Source organism: Dama dama, chromosome 12 (assembly GCF_033118175.1).
Source record: "Dama dama isolate Ldn47 chromosome 12, ASM3311817v1, whole genome shotgun sequence".
NCBI classification, from domain to species: domain Eukaryota; kingdom Metazoa; phylum Chordata; class Mammalia; order Artiodactyla; family Cervidae; genus Dama; species Dama dama.
The window spans coordinates 44,639,631-44,658,756 of NC_083692.1; the positions used below are offsets into that span (position 1 = coordinate 44,639,631).

Below are 19,126 nucleotides of genomic sequence, written 5' to 3' on the forward strand. Positions count from 1 at the left end.
AGGGTCTAAGCTCCAGTTCTTAGTGGGCATGTTGCTGCTCATACAAAAGACTACATATCCCAGCCTCCCTTGCAGCTAGGCACAGTCATGTGAATAGATCCTGACCAATAAGCTATGAGCAGAAGTGCTCTGTAGGGCTTCTGAGAGGGCTCCTTAACCAGGAGGGACACGCCCTTTCCCTGGAACACTCTGTAGCCTAGAAAAGAGAGAAGAGGGCTGAGCACTAGCTTGGCCCTGAGGATGTGGGTCCTGCCCCAAGGATCAGGATGCTGGCAAGTACTGGGTCTCTGATGACCCAGTGGTAGAGGTGGCATGCTAGTCCTGGACTGCCCATCAGACTTTTCTGCACGAGAGAATCATGCATTTCTATGTTGTTTAAGTCACTGAGCATCTAGCTCACAGATGAGGACCCTGAAGCTGAGGGAGCTCAGTGCTGTGTCCAGGTAAATAGTAGCAGATTCAGGTCCTGTGTCTCAAATCTTGATCTGGAAATAAGGCACTGATGGCAGCTTATAAGACTTCACAGAGGTGTTCCCAGACTCAAACAAGACCACTGTCTATGAAAGTTCTTTTGCAAACTGTAAGGATCTACAAAGATCCTTTTACAGATCAGGATGCTGAAGACAAAACAGAATAGTTATGAGGAAAAGAAATTACACATGGAATCTAGAAATCTGAGGGAAAATCCCAGCTCTGCCTTTCTCTTGCTGAGTGACCTTGGGTGGATGGCTTCAAATCTCAGTCGTCTGACCACTGCCTGGGCATCCTCATCATGGGCTCTTTTGAGGGCACTCAGGGTGATGTGTGGGAGTGTGTGCAGAGTGTCTCGTCCTGTACTAACAAAATAAGAACTTCACATACCACACGAGAAAGAAGAGGCAAAATTAGCATAAAACTTCAAATATCCTACAGCTAAAACCTGTGCTCATTTATCGTTAGAGTCTTCTGACTTGGCTGGGTAAAAAAGCCTAAACATCTCATAGTGGAGAATAAATCAATTTTCTTCCAACCAAACACACTGCAAGAAAAGCACTGATTATTCTCAGATTGATAGGACCGACGGGACTACCTAGGAGTAAAGCCAGGAGACTTGGTGGAGACAGGTCAGCTATATCTAACAGTCATTTGCTATTTGGTACAAGTCAGTCTGCTCTACCAAGCACCCCCTCCAGTCTGATGCTCACTTAAAAATAATTATTTATTTAGCTGTTGGTCTTAGGAACAGCATGTAGGATCTTTGTGGTGCATGGATTCCCTAGTTGTAGCAGTGGGCTTAGTTGTTCTGCAACATGTCTAGTTCCTAGACTAGGGATCATACCCACATCCCCTGCATTGCAAGGTAGATTCTTAACCACTGGACCATCAGGGAAGTCCCTGAGGGTCACTTTTAATGAGACTGGGCCAGCTGTCTCCCTGCCACTGTGAGGGCCCAGCAAATGCAGGAGCATTGGGAGAATGAGAGGAAGCCCTACCTGGCCATCTGCTTGTATGCCTCTTCTGCCACAGCAAATATGTGTGGGTCCATGTCGCCCATGTTCTGCCCACTGTAGGCATGGATGATGGCATCTCCATATATCGGCAGCTGCTTGTAAGGATTCATGGCCACCAAGATGATTCCTGAGGAAAGATGTTGGATGCAGTGATGTCACCTCTTCAGGTCTTTAGAGAAACTTTTAGCTCAGCTACTCATTAAACCTGTTGTGTGACTCTGGGTAGGTCACTTTATGCTCTGAATCTCAGTTCTCTGATGACATCACCGACATTTCTAGGCCACTCTTAAGGTTAGACAAGATGGCAGATGGCAATGCCCTAAAACTGAGAGGCTCTTAACCATCCTCAGTGTAAACATAATGATAATATTGCTCCAGTAATAAGCTTATCACACCCAATAGAAACTCAAACACAAGCTTTACCCACATACATTTTTCTTGGTAGTCCAATCTTAGTTTTTGTTGAAGACTCTTCCTACCTAGATAGTTCATTTTATAACATATTCTACATTCAGATGTCTGTATCTTTTAGATAGAAATCTGGGCAAATGTTTAGGTGTGATTACACATTTTGACAGAAGTCGACCATTTCTAATATAAACATAATCTAAAACATAATCAGGATGCTGTAGACAGCAAGCATTAAATTTCAGTGTCATTCCTGCTCTCCTGGAATTGCTTTCCTTACCGCTGTAGGTGTAAATGAGTTTGGATTCTGCAAAACGGATTCTGAGATTGTGGAGTACCGCAGGCTCGTGGAGGTAGCTGAGGGCTGTGAGGTCGTTCTCACCCACAAGGATGTCAGGATTCCGAAGTGGAGGCAGACATTCAGGATCAACGGAATAATCCAGCTCCTTTGGACAAAGATGAAATTAAAGCTCTGCAAGTAAAAGATTTGGAGTGTTTCTGCTGAATCACTGCCCTCTTTCCTATCTACCCCTCTTTGGCACTCTGGAAAACAAATATATGTATAGCAGTGAGAAAATAATCTGAATTTTGGGAGCCAGGGAATCAAGGTATTGACTGTATGCCCTAGGGTGTGTCACTCAACCTCTCTGGCTCTCCCTTCTCTCATCTGTGAAAAGACAAGCTGGACCGGGTTGGGGGTCCTCAGAGCTACAGAGCCCTCAATGAGGGGTGACAAGGAAGCCATATGGCCAGGGACCTGGGCACCCTGTCCGATTTCTGACACAGGGGCTCTACTTGTATGTGATTCAGCCTCTGGGTGCCACGAAAATTTTCATTTCAAAATAAGATTCTTTTGCTAAATGACTCAGTGATCTAAGGTCCCTTGAAGCTCTAAGGTTGCTGCATCTCTGTTGGAAGTCGACATTCTTGTGGTGAGGAGTGTCCAAAGGAGCCGATGTGGGTGAGTCTCTCTGTGGGCAGCTCCCTGTGCAGGTGACTCCTGTCTGCAGCTGCCTGTGTTCCCAGGGGCACACGTCTCCTGCTGCAGGGCTGCCTGTTTCTATCAACCTCAGCCCTGGACTGAGTAACTGGCCCAGGATGGCCCCTCTTCTGTGGGATTTAACCAGTGAGTATTCCGGAAGTAACTGCCTGAGCAGAATAAAGGTCTTGTGGGTCTTGTAGGTGTCAGAGCACTCAGGGCCCTTTTTACCACCTGTTCTACCTTCCTGAGCTTTCATTTCTCAGCTTGGGGAAGTGACTTGAGCAAAGTCACCCAGCAGGTTTGCTTCCCTTCCACCTTCCCAGGAAGGCACAAGGTGCAGAAGGAGACCCAGCTGCCCCCTTAGCAAGAGCCCGCTCTGCAGCCCCTGGGCCAAGTACTCTGCACTGGTTTCCACTTGATCCTCAAAACTGCTCTCCAAGGAGGGCATGGCATCCCAAACTAAGAGTTAAAGAGAGACATTCAGAGAGGTTAAGCTCCTTGCCCAAGGTCACACAGTTAAGATGGGTCTGGCTGACTCTGAAGCCTGTGTTGTGATGCCTTCGTTAGCGCTGGCAGGGGGTTTGATGTGTTGGGCCATTTTCCATAAGGAGAGCAGCTCGGGGCACTCCAGGACAGCTGGGCACAGGTCCCCGGAGCAGCTGCTCGCTCGTTATCAATGCAGTTTTGTTTACGGACCTGCCCCAAGCAGGCTATTCTTAACCTACACACTTTCAAGAATAAGATAAAGAAAAGTGCTACTCATATATAATTTTTTACTTTGAGTTTTTCTGTTATCTGCTTTAAATCAACAGCCTCCTTTTCCAGTTGAGCCACTGTGTGTGTGTACACACGTGTACATTTTATGTGTAAAAGAAACAGAGGGAAAGATGAACGGAACAGTCTCTGGGGGAGGGGGGAATGTGAATGTGAAGAACATGAGACTGACTGTTGGAGACAGGGGCGACATTCTCTTACACAAAGCAGGCTTTGTCCTTCATGGTATAGACAATGGGTTAAATAAAGCTCAGTGTGGCCGCCTGTCACCTTGCCTGCCTCTCCCCCTCCTCCTCTGTCCGGGCAGCTGGTTCAGGGCCAGGAATGTGGCCACCTGAAGTCCTGCTCATGTTACAAAGGCAACACACTGCCACTGCAACTGCCGCCCTGAGATTTTTCTCTCCAAAGCCATCTGATCCCTAATCAGATGACTGAGGCTCCCCAGGAGTATCTGCTGGGAAAGGAAAGGCTAAGTGGAAAGAACAGCATCTCGGCCTTGTCCCCTGCATCTGCACACACCCCCAAGCATGACCTCACCTGGTCTCCAGCAGTCCTGTGAGGTCCTGCTGCTGCTAACTTCAGTTGACATGTAATGAAGGCGAGGACTCATGGGCTCAGACTTAGTGAGTGGCTGTGGCAGGACTTGAATCCAGATAGTCTGATTCTAGAGCATGTGCCCTTTTTAAACTGCTGTGTTTGTCTCTCTTTCCAGAATCTCAGGAAATGACCCCCAAATCCAGGACAGTCTGACTGATGGGCAATATCGTGCTCTGTCTCTAAGAGACATTTCCATACCTTGAAAATTCCAGCACTTTAATATTCACATGATATTCCCCAGACTAACTCCCACATCCAGATATATCATGAAAATCCTTTGTCCAGCTCTGCACCCAGAGACTTGATTCTAAAAACCTAAGGTCAGCCTAGCTATGGATCCAGTAAGATGTCTTTATAGCTCAACGACTCAAATAACTTCCTCTCCAAGTTTCTCATCTACACCCAGTCTCTGCTGAGACTCATAAAACCAAAATAAAATCTTTATTTCAGCATCCTCCCAACATTGCTGAATCCCCAGAAAGGCAGCACAGAACACAGACCTGTCCACTGCTTCTCATTCCAGAGAGAGGCTCAGCGGATGTAGGACATTTGATATCTTAAGGTAGTGTGGGGTGGGGGCAGGGTGGGTTGGGACGGGTATAAGAACACAGCTGGATCCACAGTACCAGCTGCCTCCTCATGTGCCCACCCATGGGCTGCACCCACAGCAACATCTGCCTGTCCCTCCTGTACACACCCCACGGTTCCTCCTTTATACATCAAGGTAGCTAGGACCAAGGACCCTCACCGTTCCATCCTCCAGCAGGAGTTGCAAGACTTTGTCACCAACTCTATAGTCCTTTGCTATTTCAGCAGACTTCCAAACTTCTTCAGAATCAGGAATCCAAACCCTGTTATACTGACCAAGAGAATAAGACAGGTTTAATTTCAGCACTTTAAAAGCAAAATACAAATCGTTAGATGACTAGACTCAGGGAAAGTTTTCTCTGTTCACTATGTTAGTAACGCTGGGCTGGATGAAGCACAAGCTAGAATCAATATTGCCAGGAGAAATATCAATAACTTCAGATATGCAGATGACACCACCCTTAATGACAGAAAGTGGAGAACTAGGGAGTCTCTTGATGAAAGTGAAAGAGGAGAGTGAAAAAGGTGGCTTAAAACTCAACATTCAGAAAACTAAGATCAGGGCATCTGGTCCCATTACTTCGTGGCAAATAGATGGGGAAGCAATGGAAACAGTGAGAGACTTTATTTTGGGGGGCTCCAAAATCACTGCAGATGGTGATTGAAGCCATGAAATTAAAAGATGCTTGCTCCTTGGAAGAAAAGTTATGACAAACCTAAGACAGCATATTAAAAAGCAGAGACATTACTTTGCAACAAAGCTCCATCTAATCAAAGCTATGGTTTTTCCAGTTGTCATGTATGGATTTGAGAGTTGGACTATAAAGAAAGCTGAGCACCGAAGAATTGATGCTTTTGAACTGTGGTGTTGGAGAAGACCCTTGAGAGTCCCTGGGACTGCAAGCAGATCCAACCAGTCCATCCTAAAGGAGATCAGTCCTGGGTGTTCATTGGAAGGGCTGATGCTGAAGCTGAAACTCCAATACTTTGGCCACCTGATGTGAAGAACTGACTCATTTGAAAAGACCCTGATGCTAGGAAAGATTGAAGGCGGGAGAAGAAGGAGACAACAGAGGATGAGATGGTTGGATGGCATCTCTGACTCAATGGACATGAGTTTGGGTAAAATCTGGGAGTTGGTGATCGACAGGAAAGCCTGGTGTGCTGCAGTCCATAGGGTCGCAAAGAGTCAGACACAACAGAGTGACTGAACTGAACTGAAGTTCATTAGGAATGCCTTTACCTAATTTTTGCTTGTGATGTAATTTTTGAAAGTGAAAATTGCTCAGTCATGTCCAACTCTTTGCAACCCCATGGACTATACAGTCCATGGAATTCTCCTGGCCAGAATTCAAGAGTGGGTAGCCTTTCCCTTCTCCAAGGGATCTTCCCAACCCAGGAATCGAACCTGGGTCTCCCGCATTGCAGGTAGATTCTTTACCAGCGGAGCCACAAAGGAAGCCCGAGGTAATTTTTTAAAAATAATTTTATTTATTTATTTATTGGCTGTGCTGGGTCTTCATTGCTGTGTGGGCTCTTCTCTAATTGTGGAGAGCAGGGGCTACTCTCTAGTTGCAGTGCACAGGTTTCTCACACTGGTGGTTTCTCTTGTTGCAGAGCACAGGCTCTAGGGCACTCAGACTTCAGTAGTTGCAGCTCCTGGACTCTAAAGCACAGGCTCAATAGATGTGGTGCATGGGCCTAGCTGCTTCTGCGGCATGCGGGATCTTCCTGGATCAGGGATCAAACCTGTGTCTTGTGTGTTGGCAGGCAGATTCTTTACCACTGAGCGATCATCAGGGAAGCCCCTGAGGTAATTTCGAGTGTATCTGCAATACACCAGGTCTAGCTGCTTCATGTCACAGGTAACAGAATTCCCAAAACCTCCTAAATACATCTTGAAAAGGAAAGCTTGGGAGTGGAAAGGAAATCTGTGAGCCCCTCAGTGGGAAGATCTGAGCACTGCAACATGAGTTGGAACAGAGGGATTTGTTTCACCACTAACGGACTATGTGGCTCGGGGCCAGACACTTCTCCTGTTCACTTTTCTCATCTGCAAAATGGGCACAAGACCTACTTCATAGATTTGCCAGGAAAATTAAATAAGACTGGGTATGTGTAGTTGACGGCACTTTGTAAAATGCTGTGGAAGTATTGTTACAGTGGTGTTATCACAGTCTTACCGCACTGGTCAGCAGCCAGGGATTCCCTCCATGGGAAATGCAGAAGTTCCAAGCTCAGTTTCCCACCTGGCTCCATGCTGATGTACAAGTCCTTAGGCTCTTGAACCACACTGCTATGTACCGAAATGTTCCCCCTCCCCAGACTTCAAATGTTGAAGCCTTAAACCCAATGAGAGTATAGTTGGAGACAGGGTCTTTAAGAGGTATAATTAAGGCTAAATGAGGTCACGAGGCCCTGGATTAATGTCCTGATAAGAAGAGATACAGTGGAGCTTGCAAACACACACTCTCCCCCTGCATGCACAAAAAGAAAGGCTATGGGAGTTCACAGTGAGAAGCCAGCTGTCTGCACCAAACAGAAAACCCTCACCAGACACCAACCCTGCCAACACCTTGAACGGGGGCTGTCCAGCCTCCTGAACTGTGAGAAAATATTAATACACCTCTGTTGTTGAAACACCCAGTCTATGGTATGTTGTTATGGCAATATAACAATTCACACTCATACACTGGGAAGCAGGCAGTATCACTCTCCAGAATTCACCAGTGGTTCCTGAATGCTGCTTGAGATAAACACAAAGTGACTGCCATGTCCCTACAAGGCAGCTGTGATAGAACGCTATGAGCCATTCTTCTCTCTCCTCCATGCGTGCTGTCAGCATCATACACTGACTGCTCTTGCTTTGACCAGGACCCCACATCTCACATTCTTCTATGGTCATCCATTCATTTATTTGTTCTTTACTCTCTTGTTCATTCATCCATCTAGCCATTAATTTACAGATTCAACACGTAGGCATCTATCATGTATGTGTCTGGCACAGTGCTGGTTTGTTAACATGGTCTTTTGACTAACTCAGCCAATCTTTAACCTAGAGCTGTATGTGCATAGGTGTATATCTGCATCTCTCTGCTCACATATCAGTGGTTTCTAGCAATGGGGTACCCCTACAGGATACCCCTCTGTCCTGAGACATAACCAGGCCAAAAGGAACAAGCATTGGGAAGCACTCACATGGAGACATGAAGCAGCATTTAGAAAAATTCCTGAATCCAGAGGCTGGATAGCTCATAACTCATCCCAGATCTAGATGAAGCCTAAGAGGCCATCTAGCATCTAACCCTCCTTTCCCAGAGAAAACTAGCCTCAGGGACTCCAGGTTCCCCAGAAGCAGACCTGAGATGAGCAACCAGTTCAGGCTGGTGCCTACAGTGGCACCTCTGTTCTACCTCCTTATACTCACAGGCCAAAGGAATGTTGGTCCTCTAGCATTGTCCCTCACCAGGACAGAACTTTCTGAAGGTAATTGTCGAGCGTGTAAATACTTGTAACAGGCAATGTTTGTGCCTTTAGGAGAGAAAGTCAAGGCACTTTTGTCTAAGTGCCTGCCATCCTGCTGAGTATAGTCCCTGGTCACTGAACTGGCACCATCCTTGACTCTGGGGACAGTCATGCACAAGACACTGTCCTCTGTGAATCTCTGCTTCTGGACAGCTGAGAAGGCAAACGTCATGACCAAATGATGGCCTGGTCTGAACATGTGGCCCATGGTCTGCTGGTGCCTTTCCACCATGAGGAAATACTTCTTTAGGTTGAGAGATCATACTTATTTCAGTTACATAAAATTCTGGGCAATAATTATGACTTTTCATTTTTCTTCACTATGATTTTATATATTCTCTATATTTTGCGTATTTTACTTTTATAAGTAATATAAATCAGAGTATATCATCTTTAAAGGCAAATATGGGACTTCCTTGGCAGTCCAGTGCGTAAGACTTCTGCAAGGGGCACAGGTTCGACCCCTGGTCAAGTAACTAAGGTCCCACATGTGTGCAGTGTGGCCAAAACAAAACAAAGCAAAAATCAAAAATATGCTTACAAAAAAGACTTGTACATGAACATTTCATAGTAACTTTATTCATAATTGCTGAAAATTAGACTCTGTGTCCACTAACATGAGAATAAAAAAACATAAAACTGTGGTATCCTCATACAATGGACTACTACTTACCAATAGAAAGAATTAACTACTGATATAAGCAAGAACATGAGTGAATCTCCGTGTTAGACGGAGTTAAAGAAGCTGTACACAAATGAGTACATTCTGTACAAGTCCTTTAAATGTAGTATTAGAACAAGTAAAGCAAATATAATGTGGAGAAAAAATCAGAACAATAGTCGCCTCCAGGTATGGTGGGTCCAGGGAGGTACTCTTGTGGGCTATGGCAACATTTAATACCTTGAAGGGGTTTTTAATAGGTGTTAAGCACTTTTCAAACCTCAGAGGATGTTCACTTAAGATTTGTACATTTTGTTGTCTGGAAATTCTACATGAAGAACTAAACAAATATGGAACTCTTGGAAATTCCCGGGTGGTCCAGTGGTTAGGACTTGGCACTTTCATTGCCATCACTCAGGTTCAGTCCCTGGTTGGAGAACTAAGATGCTACAGACCATGTGGTGTGGCCAAAAACCAAAAAACGAATATAGAACTCTGAACAATGTGTATATTGAAATATTTAGGAGGACATGTATTGATGTATGCAACTACCCTAAAATGCTTCCAAAAATAAGATGGGCTGAGGAGTGGACAGAAGTATAAAAAGATGCACAGACTCGATACAACAAATACAGTCAAATATTCATACTGCAATCTAGGTGGTGGGACAGATGCTGACTGTAAAGTTTTTTCAACTTTTCTGTACTTTAAATCTTCATAATAAGTTGTTGAAGGAAATAAAGAATAAGTATAAAACAAAGTTTCAGGTACCAGGACTAGACTAGGACAAAGTTGGTTGAGAAGCACATTTATTAACCTATTAGTTAATATAAGCTACCTCACTCATCAAACAAAAAAGTATGTATATCATTGGTTTGATATCAATCATGACTCCCTAAGTTATCTGGGTTGCTTTCATTCTTGACAGCTAGCTAAGAGTAGGAGCTTGCTGAATGTGGCATGGGGTGAGTAATATTTGTGAGTGGGGTGGGGTGGGTGGGACGGAAACAGAGAGAGAGAGAAAATGGAAGAATGACCCAGCAGGGACTTTCCTGGTGGCCCAGTGGCTAGCTATTCCACACTCCCAATGCAGGGGGCTGGGGGATCAGGGAACTAGATCCCACCTGCCACAACTAAGAGTTCACATGACGAAACTAAAAGATCCCATGTGCTGTAACAAAGATTGAAGATCCTACATGCCACAACTAAGACCCAGTGAAGCCAAATAAATAACTAAATATTAAAGAGAAAAAAAGAATGACTTGGCAGGGACTCCCCTGGTGGTCCAGTGGCTAAGACTCCACGCTCCCAATGCAGGGGACTGGGGCTCCATCCTTGGTTAGGCAACTAGATACCATACGCCGCAACTAAGACCTAGCACAGACAAATAAATATACAAATATTAAAAAAGGATGACCTGGCAGGTGATGATACACACTTAGAAATACACACCCATGCAAATAGGTGGACAGAAGCCTCACAAGCACAGACCCCCACACCCACATTCCACACATACTGTATCCATGGGCTACTGTTTTTTACATCAGATCTGCTATCGAAAATATTATTACTAACTCCATAAAACTGAAATCACTAATATTTTTGTGATAAAAATCATTTGAGACTATCCCATTTATCAAGAGTTGGCCACTATAGAATTTTATAGCTGAAAGGGTCCCAGGAGATTGTCTTTTCCAAGTTGTCCATCAAAGTTTTTTTTAGATATTAATTCAAACAAAACAGTGGTAGCCTACCATGTTCTGCAGCTGAGGTCCCCCAGGCCTTCCCATGGAATCCTGGAGCTCTGAGAAGTGATGCAAAAGTCACTAAGCCAACCCAAGCCCTTTGTTTAACTGATCCCCAAACTCCAGCCTAGGGAGGCCAGTAACTCACCAAACACCACACAGAGCATCTCAGAGGCCAGGACTCCAGGGGGCCAAAGCCTGGGACTCCTTCTTTGAACTACTTGTTAATTAAATGAGCCTGGCCTGGAAAATAATCCTGAACTCTCAACTGCAACCGTCTCCTTGAGAGTGCACAGGCTGGTTTGTTTCAGCTCAAAGGTGCATGAAACCAAATAAAAATTTGGTTTCACAGGTCACATGAAACCAAAGTCTGTTTTTCTCCAGCGTGAACACAAATGACTCCCTTAGCTCCGGACCCCCAGGCTGTCCCTCACACCCCATCAAGCCTGGTGCCTCCGCTGGCAAGGCTGTCGGCTGTTTAGGGCCCCACAGCTGAGACCCAGCCTGGTAAGTAAACATGCACAAGTTTACCCAGTTCCACCCACTAGGTCCTGCCCTCCTCCCACACATTCCTTGACCCACAAGGCCACACTTCAAAGCGGAGGGAGACATACCCTTGCAGCGTTTGGACAAACAATGTGACTAGCTCTCATATGACCTCCCCAGGATGGCTCCTTCCTTTTGGGGCAGGTGCCTCCGGACTCGGGCCACCTGCCAAGCCCTCCAGGGCCGCCTGCAGTGGGGCTGGGAAAGAGGAGAGGCCCACCTCCCGCAGAGGGAAATCCTGGTGTGCCCCAGCCCATGAGGCTGGGGAAGGAGGCAAAGGCCTCAGGAGTCCTGAGCCTCAGGAAGTGACACGTCCCAGGCACAGGCCACATCCGTCCCCCCACACGCTCAGATGAGAAGAGAGTGGTACCTGCTCGTGTCTCCTGCCTATTTAAGGGATCCGCCGGCGTCAGGCACAGAAATGGCTTGGAGACTTTACATGGCGTGTGGGGTGCTGGGGGTCTTCTTCCTCGCCACTCTCTGAACTGGAAGGGGGTCTCCACACTCTTGGTCAGCCAGGCCAGAGCAGTGGCCCTACACTAGCCCTCTCCTCCTCCTCCACCTCAGTCATCCCTCCAGGCTCCTCTCTGCTCCCCAGCCTCCTCCCATGTCTCCCAAGGTCCTTGTGGCCTCTCCTCATGACAGACTGTTTCTGGAGCCTTTCACCCATGCCCACAGCTTCCACCACTCCCCCGGCACCATGGAGGCCTTCCAGCCACGATCTTTCAGTGGGTCTAGACCACATTTCCACCTGTCTCCCATATGTCACCCCTTAAATTCTTCTGACACACAAATGCCGGGCTCAAGTGATCATTATACCAGACTCAAATGCGATCTTCCTCCTCAATTCTCTTACTCTTCAAATCAGAAAGCTGGGACAGCGCTGGGCACCCCACCTGCCTTCCCTTCACCCCTAACAACTAAATGGTCACCAGGAGCTAGAACGCCTACATCTTAAACAGGTCTCACCTGTGTGCCCCATCCACTCCCCCGATGCCACGGCCACCGATTGGATCCCCTATGCTGCCCCCACCAAACTCCTGACGAGTCCCACAGCCTGCTGAGTGCTTCCTCAACCAGGCTGAACCCAGGGTTTCTGTGGACACACAGATTCCTTTACCCACACCTGAATTTCCATGAGTGGGACCCAGCAAGATGAAAACTAAAAGTTCCCCCTGATGGATGGTGGTAAACATCCAGGCCTGGGAACCACTGTCCTAGCCAGTTCTCCTACTTAGGCCTCACTCACCTTCTATTTCAGTCCATCCCCTGCTTGCTGCCACCCAAACCACTAGCAGTTTCTGGAACATGCCAAACTCTTCCGGGCTCTTTACTGTGCACTTTCTGTTCCTCCACCCACGATGTCACCCATCCTCTCCCCCGCAGTGAGCAAGCTGCTCTGAGCAGTCAGAGTCAGTTCAAGACTCCCACATGTGGTGGTTTCCCCCCGCACCCCACCCACTATGCCCTCCACCCCAGGCAGGACTGGATGCTTCCATTTAGAGCTCTCTCTGCCCCTTCCCAGGGTTTCAGGTAGCTTCCCTTCTCCACCATTGGCATGTGAGCTTCAGGAGCCTCATCTCTGTGCCCTGGAACTCAATACAGTGATTTCCCCATAGCTAGCATAAAACATAAAAATATCTACTGAACATAAATTCAAATTCCAAGTAGTTTGCACAAATAAACTTGGTATTTTAGTCTTTACATCCCCCTTTTTATACTCTTTTGAACTACTCATATATAATTTTTTTCTTTTTTGGCCATGCCATGCAATATGTAAGACCTTAGTTTCCCAACCAGGGATTGAACCCAAACTGTCTGTACTGGGGGTGTGGACTCTTAACCACTGGACTGCCAAGGAAATCCCTAAACTATTCATATATAATACAATAGATAAATATAATATGATAGATAAATCTAATTTTCCAGAGTGGTTAATGATATATAGAAGTCTAAAAGCTGTTTAGAATACCCAAATGGAAATTACTCAACTCAGCTTTGACCTTATTTTGAACTGAGGCCCTGGACTGCATTTCTCTTGACCTTGCATATCTGAGTCTCAGCAGAACTTCTGTGAAGATGCCTTGTGAATTCCTCAAGCACAAGAAAGAGAAAGAGATGGATAAAGGATAATATAACTTGTGAATCTGTAGCTAAAACCTTAGTCCTAATAAATTAGAGCAATTTAAGGTCTTTAGAAGGATGCTATAGAGCTCTACTGCTGCACCTTGCATTCATCACCGTCACCAATATCTTAGATTAAAAAAAACCAGAACACATGTATATCAAATACGCACATAAAATGATGAGCTAAAGATGATCAAGATAAAAAAAAATTTTTTTTTTAAGATTCAAAAAGGTTTTGATAAGCTGCAGAATACTGAACAACAAGATGGATAATTAAACAGGAATAAATGTAACATCCAATGGTTAGGTACCAAAAATTAACTGTATTACAATAGGATCAATATTAAAAAAACAACTAACCTCTATTAAGCATTATGTGTCAGGTATTGTGCTAGGGATTTTACATAAGTTATTTAATGACTTGTGTAAAAGTCAATGAAAATGACTGCTAAGACTTAAATCCATTCTATGGGTGTGGAAACTCAGAGAAGTTAAGTAACTTGCTCAATGTCATCCAGTTAGGAAGCAGCAGAACCAAGACTTAACCCCGTCACCGCGTCAGTGCATTCCAGGAGCATCACACAGCAGCTCTGCTTAACACAAACAGAACACGACTTCAGCTCGCCCGCACAGAGGGCTGCTCGCGGGAGGCTGCAGCCCCACAAGTTCCACAGTACTCTGGCTGAGCAGACCAGGCCTAGAGAACAGTGCCACTAAGATGGGCATCAAGGAACTGAAAATCATCCAGAGGAAGGTGGCCTTGATGGTGAAGGGTCTGGAATGATGCTGTAAGAAAAAGTTTGGTGGTACTATCACTCTCCTCAAGTTCTCTCAGTCCTGTCCACACCTCATTCTAAAGAGCTCCATGTCTTAACTCCTGCCACCCAGCCTCAGGTCCACCAGTCCCTTCTGAAGCTATTCCATGCCTGGTGCCTTTCTTATATCTTCAAATTCCAGTCTTGCACCAGTTCCACATGCCCAGGTGCCCTCACTGTTTTACTAAAAGAGAAGCAATGCCAAGGACATCCTGGTGGCCAAACCTAAAGATGCTTCCTCAGCCTTCATTCTCCTTGACTCCTCTATAGCTATAGAACTGACTGCCAAATTGTTATTGATATACATGGTCTTCAGACTTTGCATATTTTATTTGTTTATGATCACACAGCGGATACACTCTTGTATCCTCATTTTACCATGTTGTTATGAACTTTTCATAAGTAGCATTTTCAATGGCTTCATACTATTCTTTTTTCTGTAATTCACTTAACTCTAGCCCTATGCTGGACATTGGGGTTGGTTCCATTTTAGTTATTAGAAGTAATTAGAATAACTAATTAGCTATTAGTTATTAGATGGTTATTTGATCTGATAAATAACCAGATGTTGGAGGAGGTAGCTATGAAATGGATGGACTTTCCAAAACTCCTCTGTGTTGTGGGCAGAAAGGTCAGATCCCTGGAGGAAATGGAAGATGATGAAGGTGGTTGAATAGGTGGTAACAGTAGGATGTATTAAGAAGACAGGCTTTTAATCCTAGCTTGATTGCTTCTGTGTAACCTTAGGCAACTTACTTGAGTGATTTGTAAAAATGGGATAGCAATATCTAACACGTGGCCTTGTTTATTCAGATTAAATGAAAGATGCTCTGAGGATAAAGTTCACAAACCTCTGAGGATGGCATCTGGCACATAAGAAGTACTCAGTGACTATAAGATAAAAGTGACCACGATCCACACCATCTTTGTCATGCCCATAGCTCTTTCTGAAAGCAGAAAAACTCATTCAAGCATGCACACATCAAACATTTACTGAGTCCTTACTGCTTCCAGTTCTCTAGAAACTCTTGGTTAACAGGGGAGAAAGAGTTAAGCAGCTGCTATATCATCAAGAAATGTGCCTGGATGGAGGGACTGGCTGCAAAAATTTCTCAGAAGAGGCACTGCTCAGCAATGTGAGTTAACCTCAACAAGAGGTTAATATCCAAAATACACAAGTAGCCCATACAACTCAAAATAAAATAAACAACCCAATGAAAAAATGGGCAGAAGACATCAATAGACATTTGTCCAAAGAATATATACAGATGGCCAACGGGCACATGAAAAGATGTTTGACGCTGCTAATTATTAGCAATTAATTGATAATTTTTGGGTTTCCCTGGTTGGCTCAATGGTAAAGAATCTGTCTGCCAATGCAGGAGACAGAGGGGATGTGGTTTCAATCCCTGGGTTGGGAAGATGCCTTGGAGAAGGAAATGGCAACTCACTTTAGTATTCTTGCCTGGGAAATCCCATGGACAGAGGAGCCTGGCGGGCTCCAGTCCATGGGGTCACAAAAGAGTCAGACACAACTTAGCTACTAAACAACAACTAATAATAATTATTATTAGAGAAATGCAAATTAAAACCATAATGAGGTATCGCCTAATACTGACCATACTGCCCATCATTAAAATGTCTACAACTAATAAATGCAGGAGGGGGTGTGAAAAACAAAAACCTTCTGACACTGTTGGTAAGAATATAAATTGATGGTGTGTGTGTGTGTGTATGTGTAAAATTCAGCCATAAAAAAGAATGAAATACTTCCATTTGCAGCAACATGGATGGACCTAGAGAATATCATATTAAGTTGGAGAAAGACAAATATTATACCACTTATATGTATAATCAAAAAAAATAATACAAATGGATCTATATACAAAACAGACTCACATGGGGAACAAACTTATGGTTACCAACAGGGGAAAGGAGTGGAGGAGAGAGAGATAAACTAGGAGTATGGGATTAACAGATCCAAACTACTATACATAAGATAGATAAGCAAAAAGGGTTTACTGTGTAACACAGGGAACAATATTCAATATCTTGCACTAGTCTATCAAGGAAAATAATCTGAAAAAAGATATATAACTGAGTAACTTCGCTGTACACCTGAGACGAATACAATATTGTAAATCAACTGTACTTCGATTAAAAAGAGAGACAGTGAAGATGCACTGCTCAAATTGAATTTGTAAAGGTAAGGCTCTGGTGAGCATCACAGACAGATACTGTACCAGGGCACAGAGGGGCGAAGCTGCAGGAATGCACTTCTGGACAGCAGGAAGTCTGGGAAAGCATGAGCCGAGGTAGGAGCTGGCAGGTGGCTCCTGATGATGCGGGGGGTGGGGGGAGCTTGCGGCTGGTTGGTGAGTCTGAAAGTGACAAGGGCCCCAGAGCGGCTCAAGTAGAGGATGGCCAGACCGGTTTTTCTCAGAGAGATTTCAAATAGTGGAGCTGCTGAAAAGCAAACACTCTGAACATTTCTAAGGCATACTGCCAAACAGATTTTGAAAAGGGGTGGGTCATTTTACACTCCAGCTGCCAGCAACTACTCTCAACACACTGCCTCGCAGGAGTCTCCCTTCTCAGAACCTCTTCCTGTGGTTCCCACGCCAGGTCTCCCGTGTCCTCCTCCCTGCGGTGGCTCCATCTGCCTCCCCTCAGCCTCCTCTCCCTTCCTGAGGGGATGCAGCCCTAGCGTCCTGTCTCGGCTCTCTCTCACCTCTTGCTGAGGCCCTCACTGCCTGGGCTTCAGTGGCTACCTCTGGGCAGAAACTTCTGGCCCATCCTCTACACCATCCTCCAATCAGCCAGGGCAATGCCCCCACGAAGCGCCCTCAAACACTTCAGCCTCTGCAGATCCAAACCTTGCCTCGTAACTTTCCTAACGTCTCCTCCTCCTGAAGTCCCTGCGTCAACAGCACCATCCTGCTTCCGTCATCCAGACTCTAATCTCACGTGGTTCTTGGCTCACCCCTCCCCCTCAGAGGCCCCAGCTCAGTCTCTCTTCTTTATCTACCTTTACATGCTCTCTGGACTCAGCTTGCATCCTCCACTTTTAATACTGCAGCCCTGATTCTTTCCCGGACATTTAGGATGACCTGAGAACTCAGCCCCCTGACTCCAGCCTCTCTCCCACAGGCACAAGAGTCCCATGGTCACTGCTGGCATATCTGACTGCCTAAAACACCCCCATTCAAAATCTTCATTGGAGTTTGAAGCCCTGACCTAACTCTTTGGCACTCAAGATTCTCAGCCCTATCCCTGAGCAGGCACCTCCGTGCTTTCCAGACCTCAGCAGATTGAATTCCTTGACAGTACTCACTTCTCATTAACCAGAAAATTTCTGGGATTTCCTGGTGGTGCAGTGGATAAGAATCTGTCTGGTGATGCAGGGGACAAGGGTTTGATCCCCGATCCGGGAAGATTCTACATGCCAAGGAGCAACTAAACCTGTGCGCCACAACTACTGAGCCTGTGCTCTAGAACCTGGGAGCTGCAACTACTGAAGCCTGAGTGCCTAGAACCTCTTCTCTGCAATAAGAGAAGCCACCTCAATGAGAAGCCTGAGCAGGACAATGAAGAGTAGCCCCTGCTCGCTGCATCTAGAGAAAGCCTGCACACAGCAATGAAGACCCAGTGCAGCCAAAAATAAATAAATTAAAAAAGAAAACCCCTAAAAAAATAAATAAATAAATTAAAAAAAAAAAAAAAAAAAGAAAACTCCTCCAGGCAAGACTATCACTTAAAATTTTTTTCTACCCACCCTCCCCTCCACAAGCAGGAAGGTGGGAGGGAGGGAGTGATAAGGAAGCAAGGGAGAGAGTGTAAGATTTTGTCTTAGTTTAAAGAAGAATTCTAACAAAAGCAAGTTCACTAAAACCTAAACAGGGAACCTCACAGATGGGTAGCTCTGAAACTGACAAGGTGGAGGCTGACCGGCTACCGGGAAGAAAGGTAGCAGCTTACGGACACAGAACTTACTTGGACACAAAAGTAGGTAGAGATGGCCATCAAGGCACCTTTTGGCTCTGGGATTCTCAGTCTTTGTCCATCCAAGCTCACCTCTAGAAAACTCATTCATGGTAGTTTTCTACATTGTGCCTGGTACCAAGTTGGCATTTAATGAAGATTTCTGGTGTGAGGCACTTGATGGCAGGTGTCCTCAAATCCCTGTATTTTTGCCTCAGGAAAAACTTACTTAAAATGGATTAATCAAATTTTTTTCTCTGTCCCTCAAAGTAGCTTCCAAGAATAGTTTTGTTCAAGAATTTTCTTTTACCTTCAATAAGTTGAAGCCCTAAGTAGCATGGTTGAATATCTGATGACTCACAATTCTCCCAGGTAAAACTATTCCAACACTGCCATTTAGAATTCCGGTTAATAGAAATGCATTAGGGGGGGAAATAGTTTGGTTAATTTGTATTTTTTACTATTAACTAAACAGAGTAGAAGAAAAAAAGTTGCTTAAACAACTAAAACAAATTTACACCTATTGTTTATTTCTACAGCAAAAGTGTCTTTTTAAACATAAATCTAGGGCACATGTCAGGGGAAATTGCAGAATTCTAGTCTTTTTCATTTGAAGACTGAGGACCAGGGACCACAGATTTCCTCCACTGGGGTAGGGGATGGCTTTAAAGCGATTAGAATGGATTTTTTTTCCAGGAGGGCCAACACTTTCACACTTTTTATCCTAGTATTTAACCAAGCTCATCTCAGAAGATTCTGGGCACCGTGTGGGAATGTTGGCCTTCCTAGATTGGGGTGGGGGGAGCCCTCCGGTGGCGAAGAGGAGGTTTCAGAGGAATGCTCTAAAGTGGTTCCCAGAGTCAGAATGTAGGAATTCTAGAAAACAT

At 45.2% G+C, this 19,126-nt stretch overlaps 1 protein-coding gene across 1 annotated transcript in view; it reads right to left on the bottom strand.

The window, feature by feature from the left end:
* The window catches only part of MYO5C (myosin VC), a 113,589-nt gene that overhangs the window by 93,800 nt on the left and 663 nt on the right, over nt 1-19,126 (bottom strand). The window contains exons 2-4 of the mRNA XM_061157176.1: nt 5,000-5,110; nt 2,179-2,344; nt 1,473-1,617 (exon numbers count right to left, since the gene is read on the bottom strand). Coding sequence (XP_061013159.1) covers nt 1,473-1,617; nt 2,179-2,344; nt 5,000-5,110 — 422 coding nt within the window. The remainder of the gene's footprint in view (nt 1-1,472; nt 1,618-2,178; nt 2,345-4,999; nt 5,111-19,126) is intronic.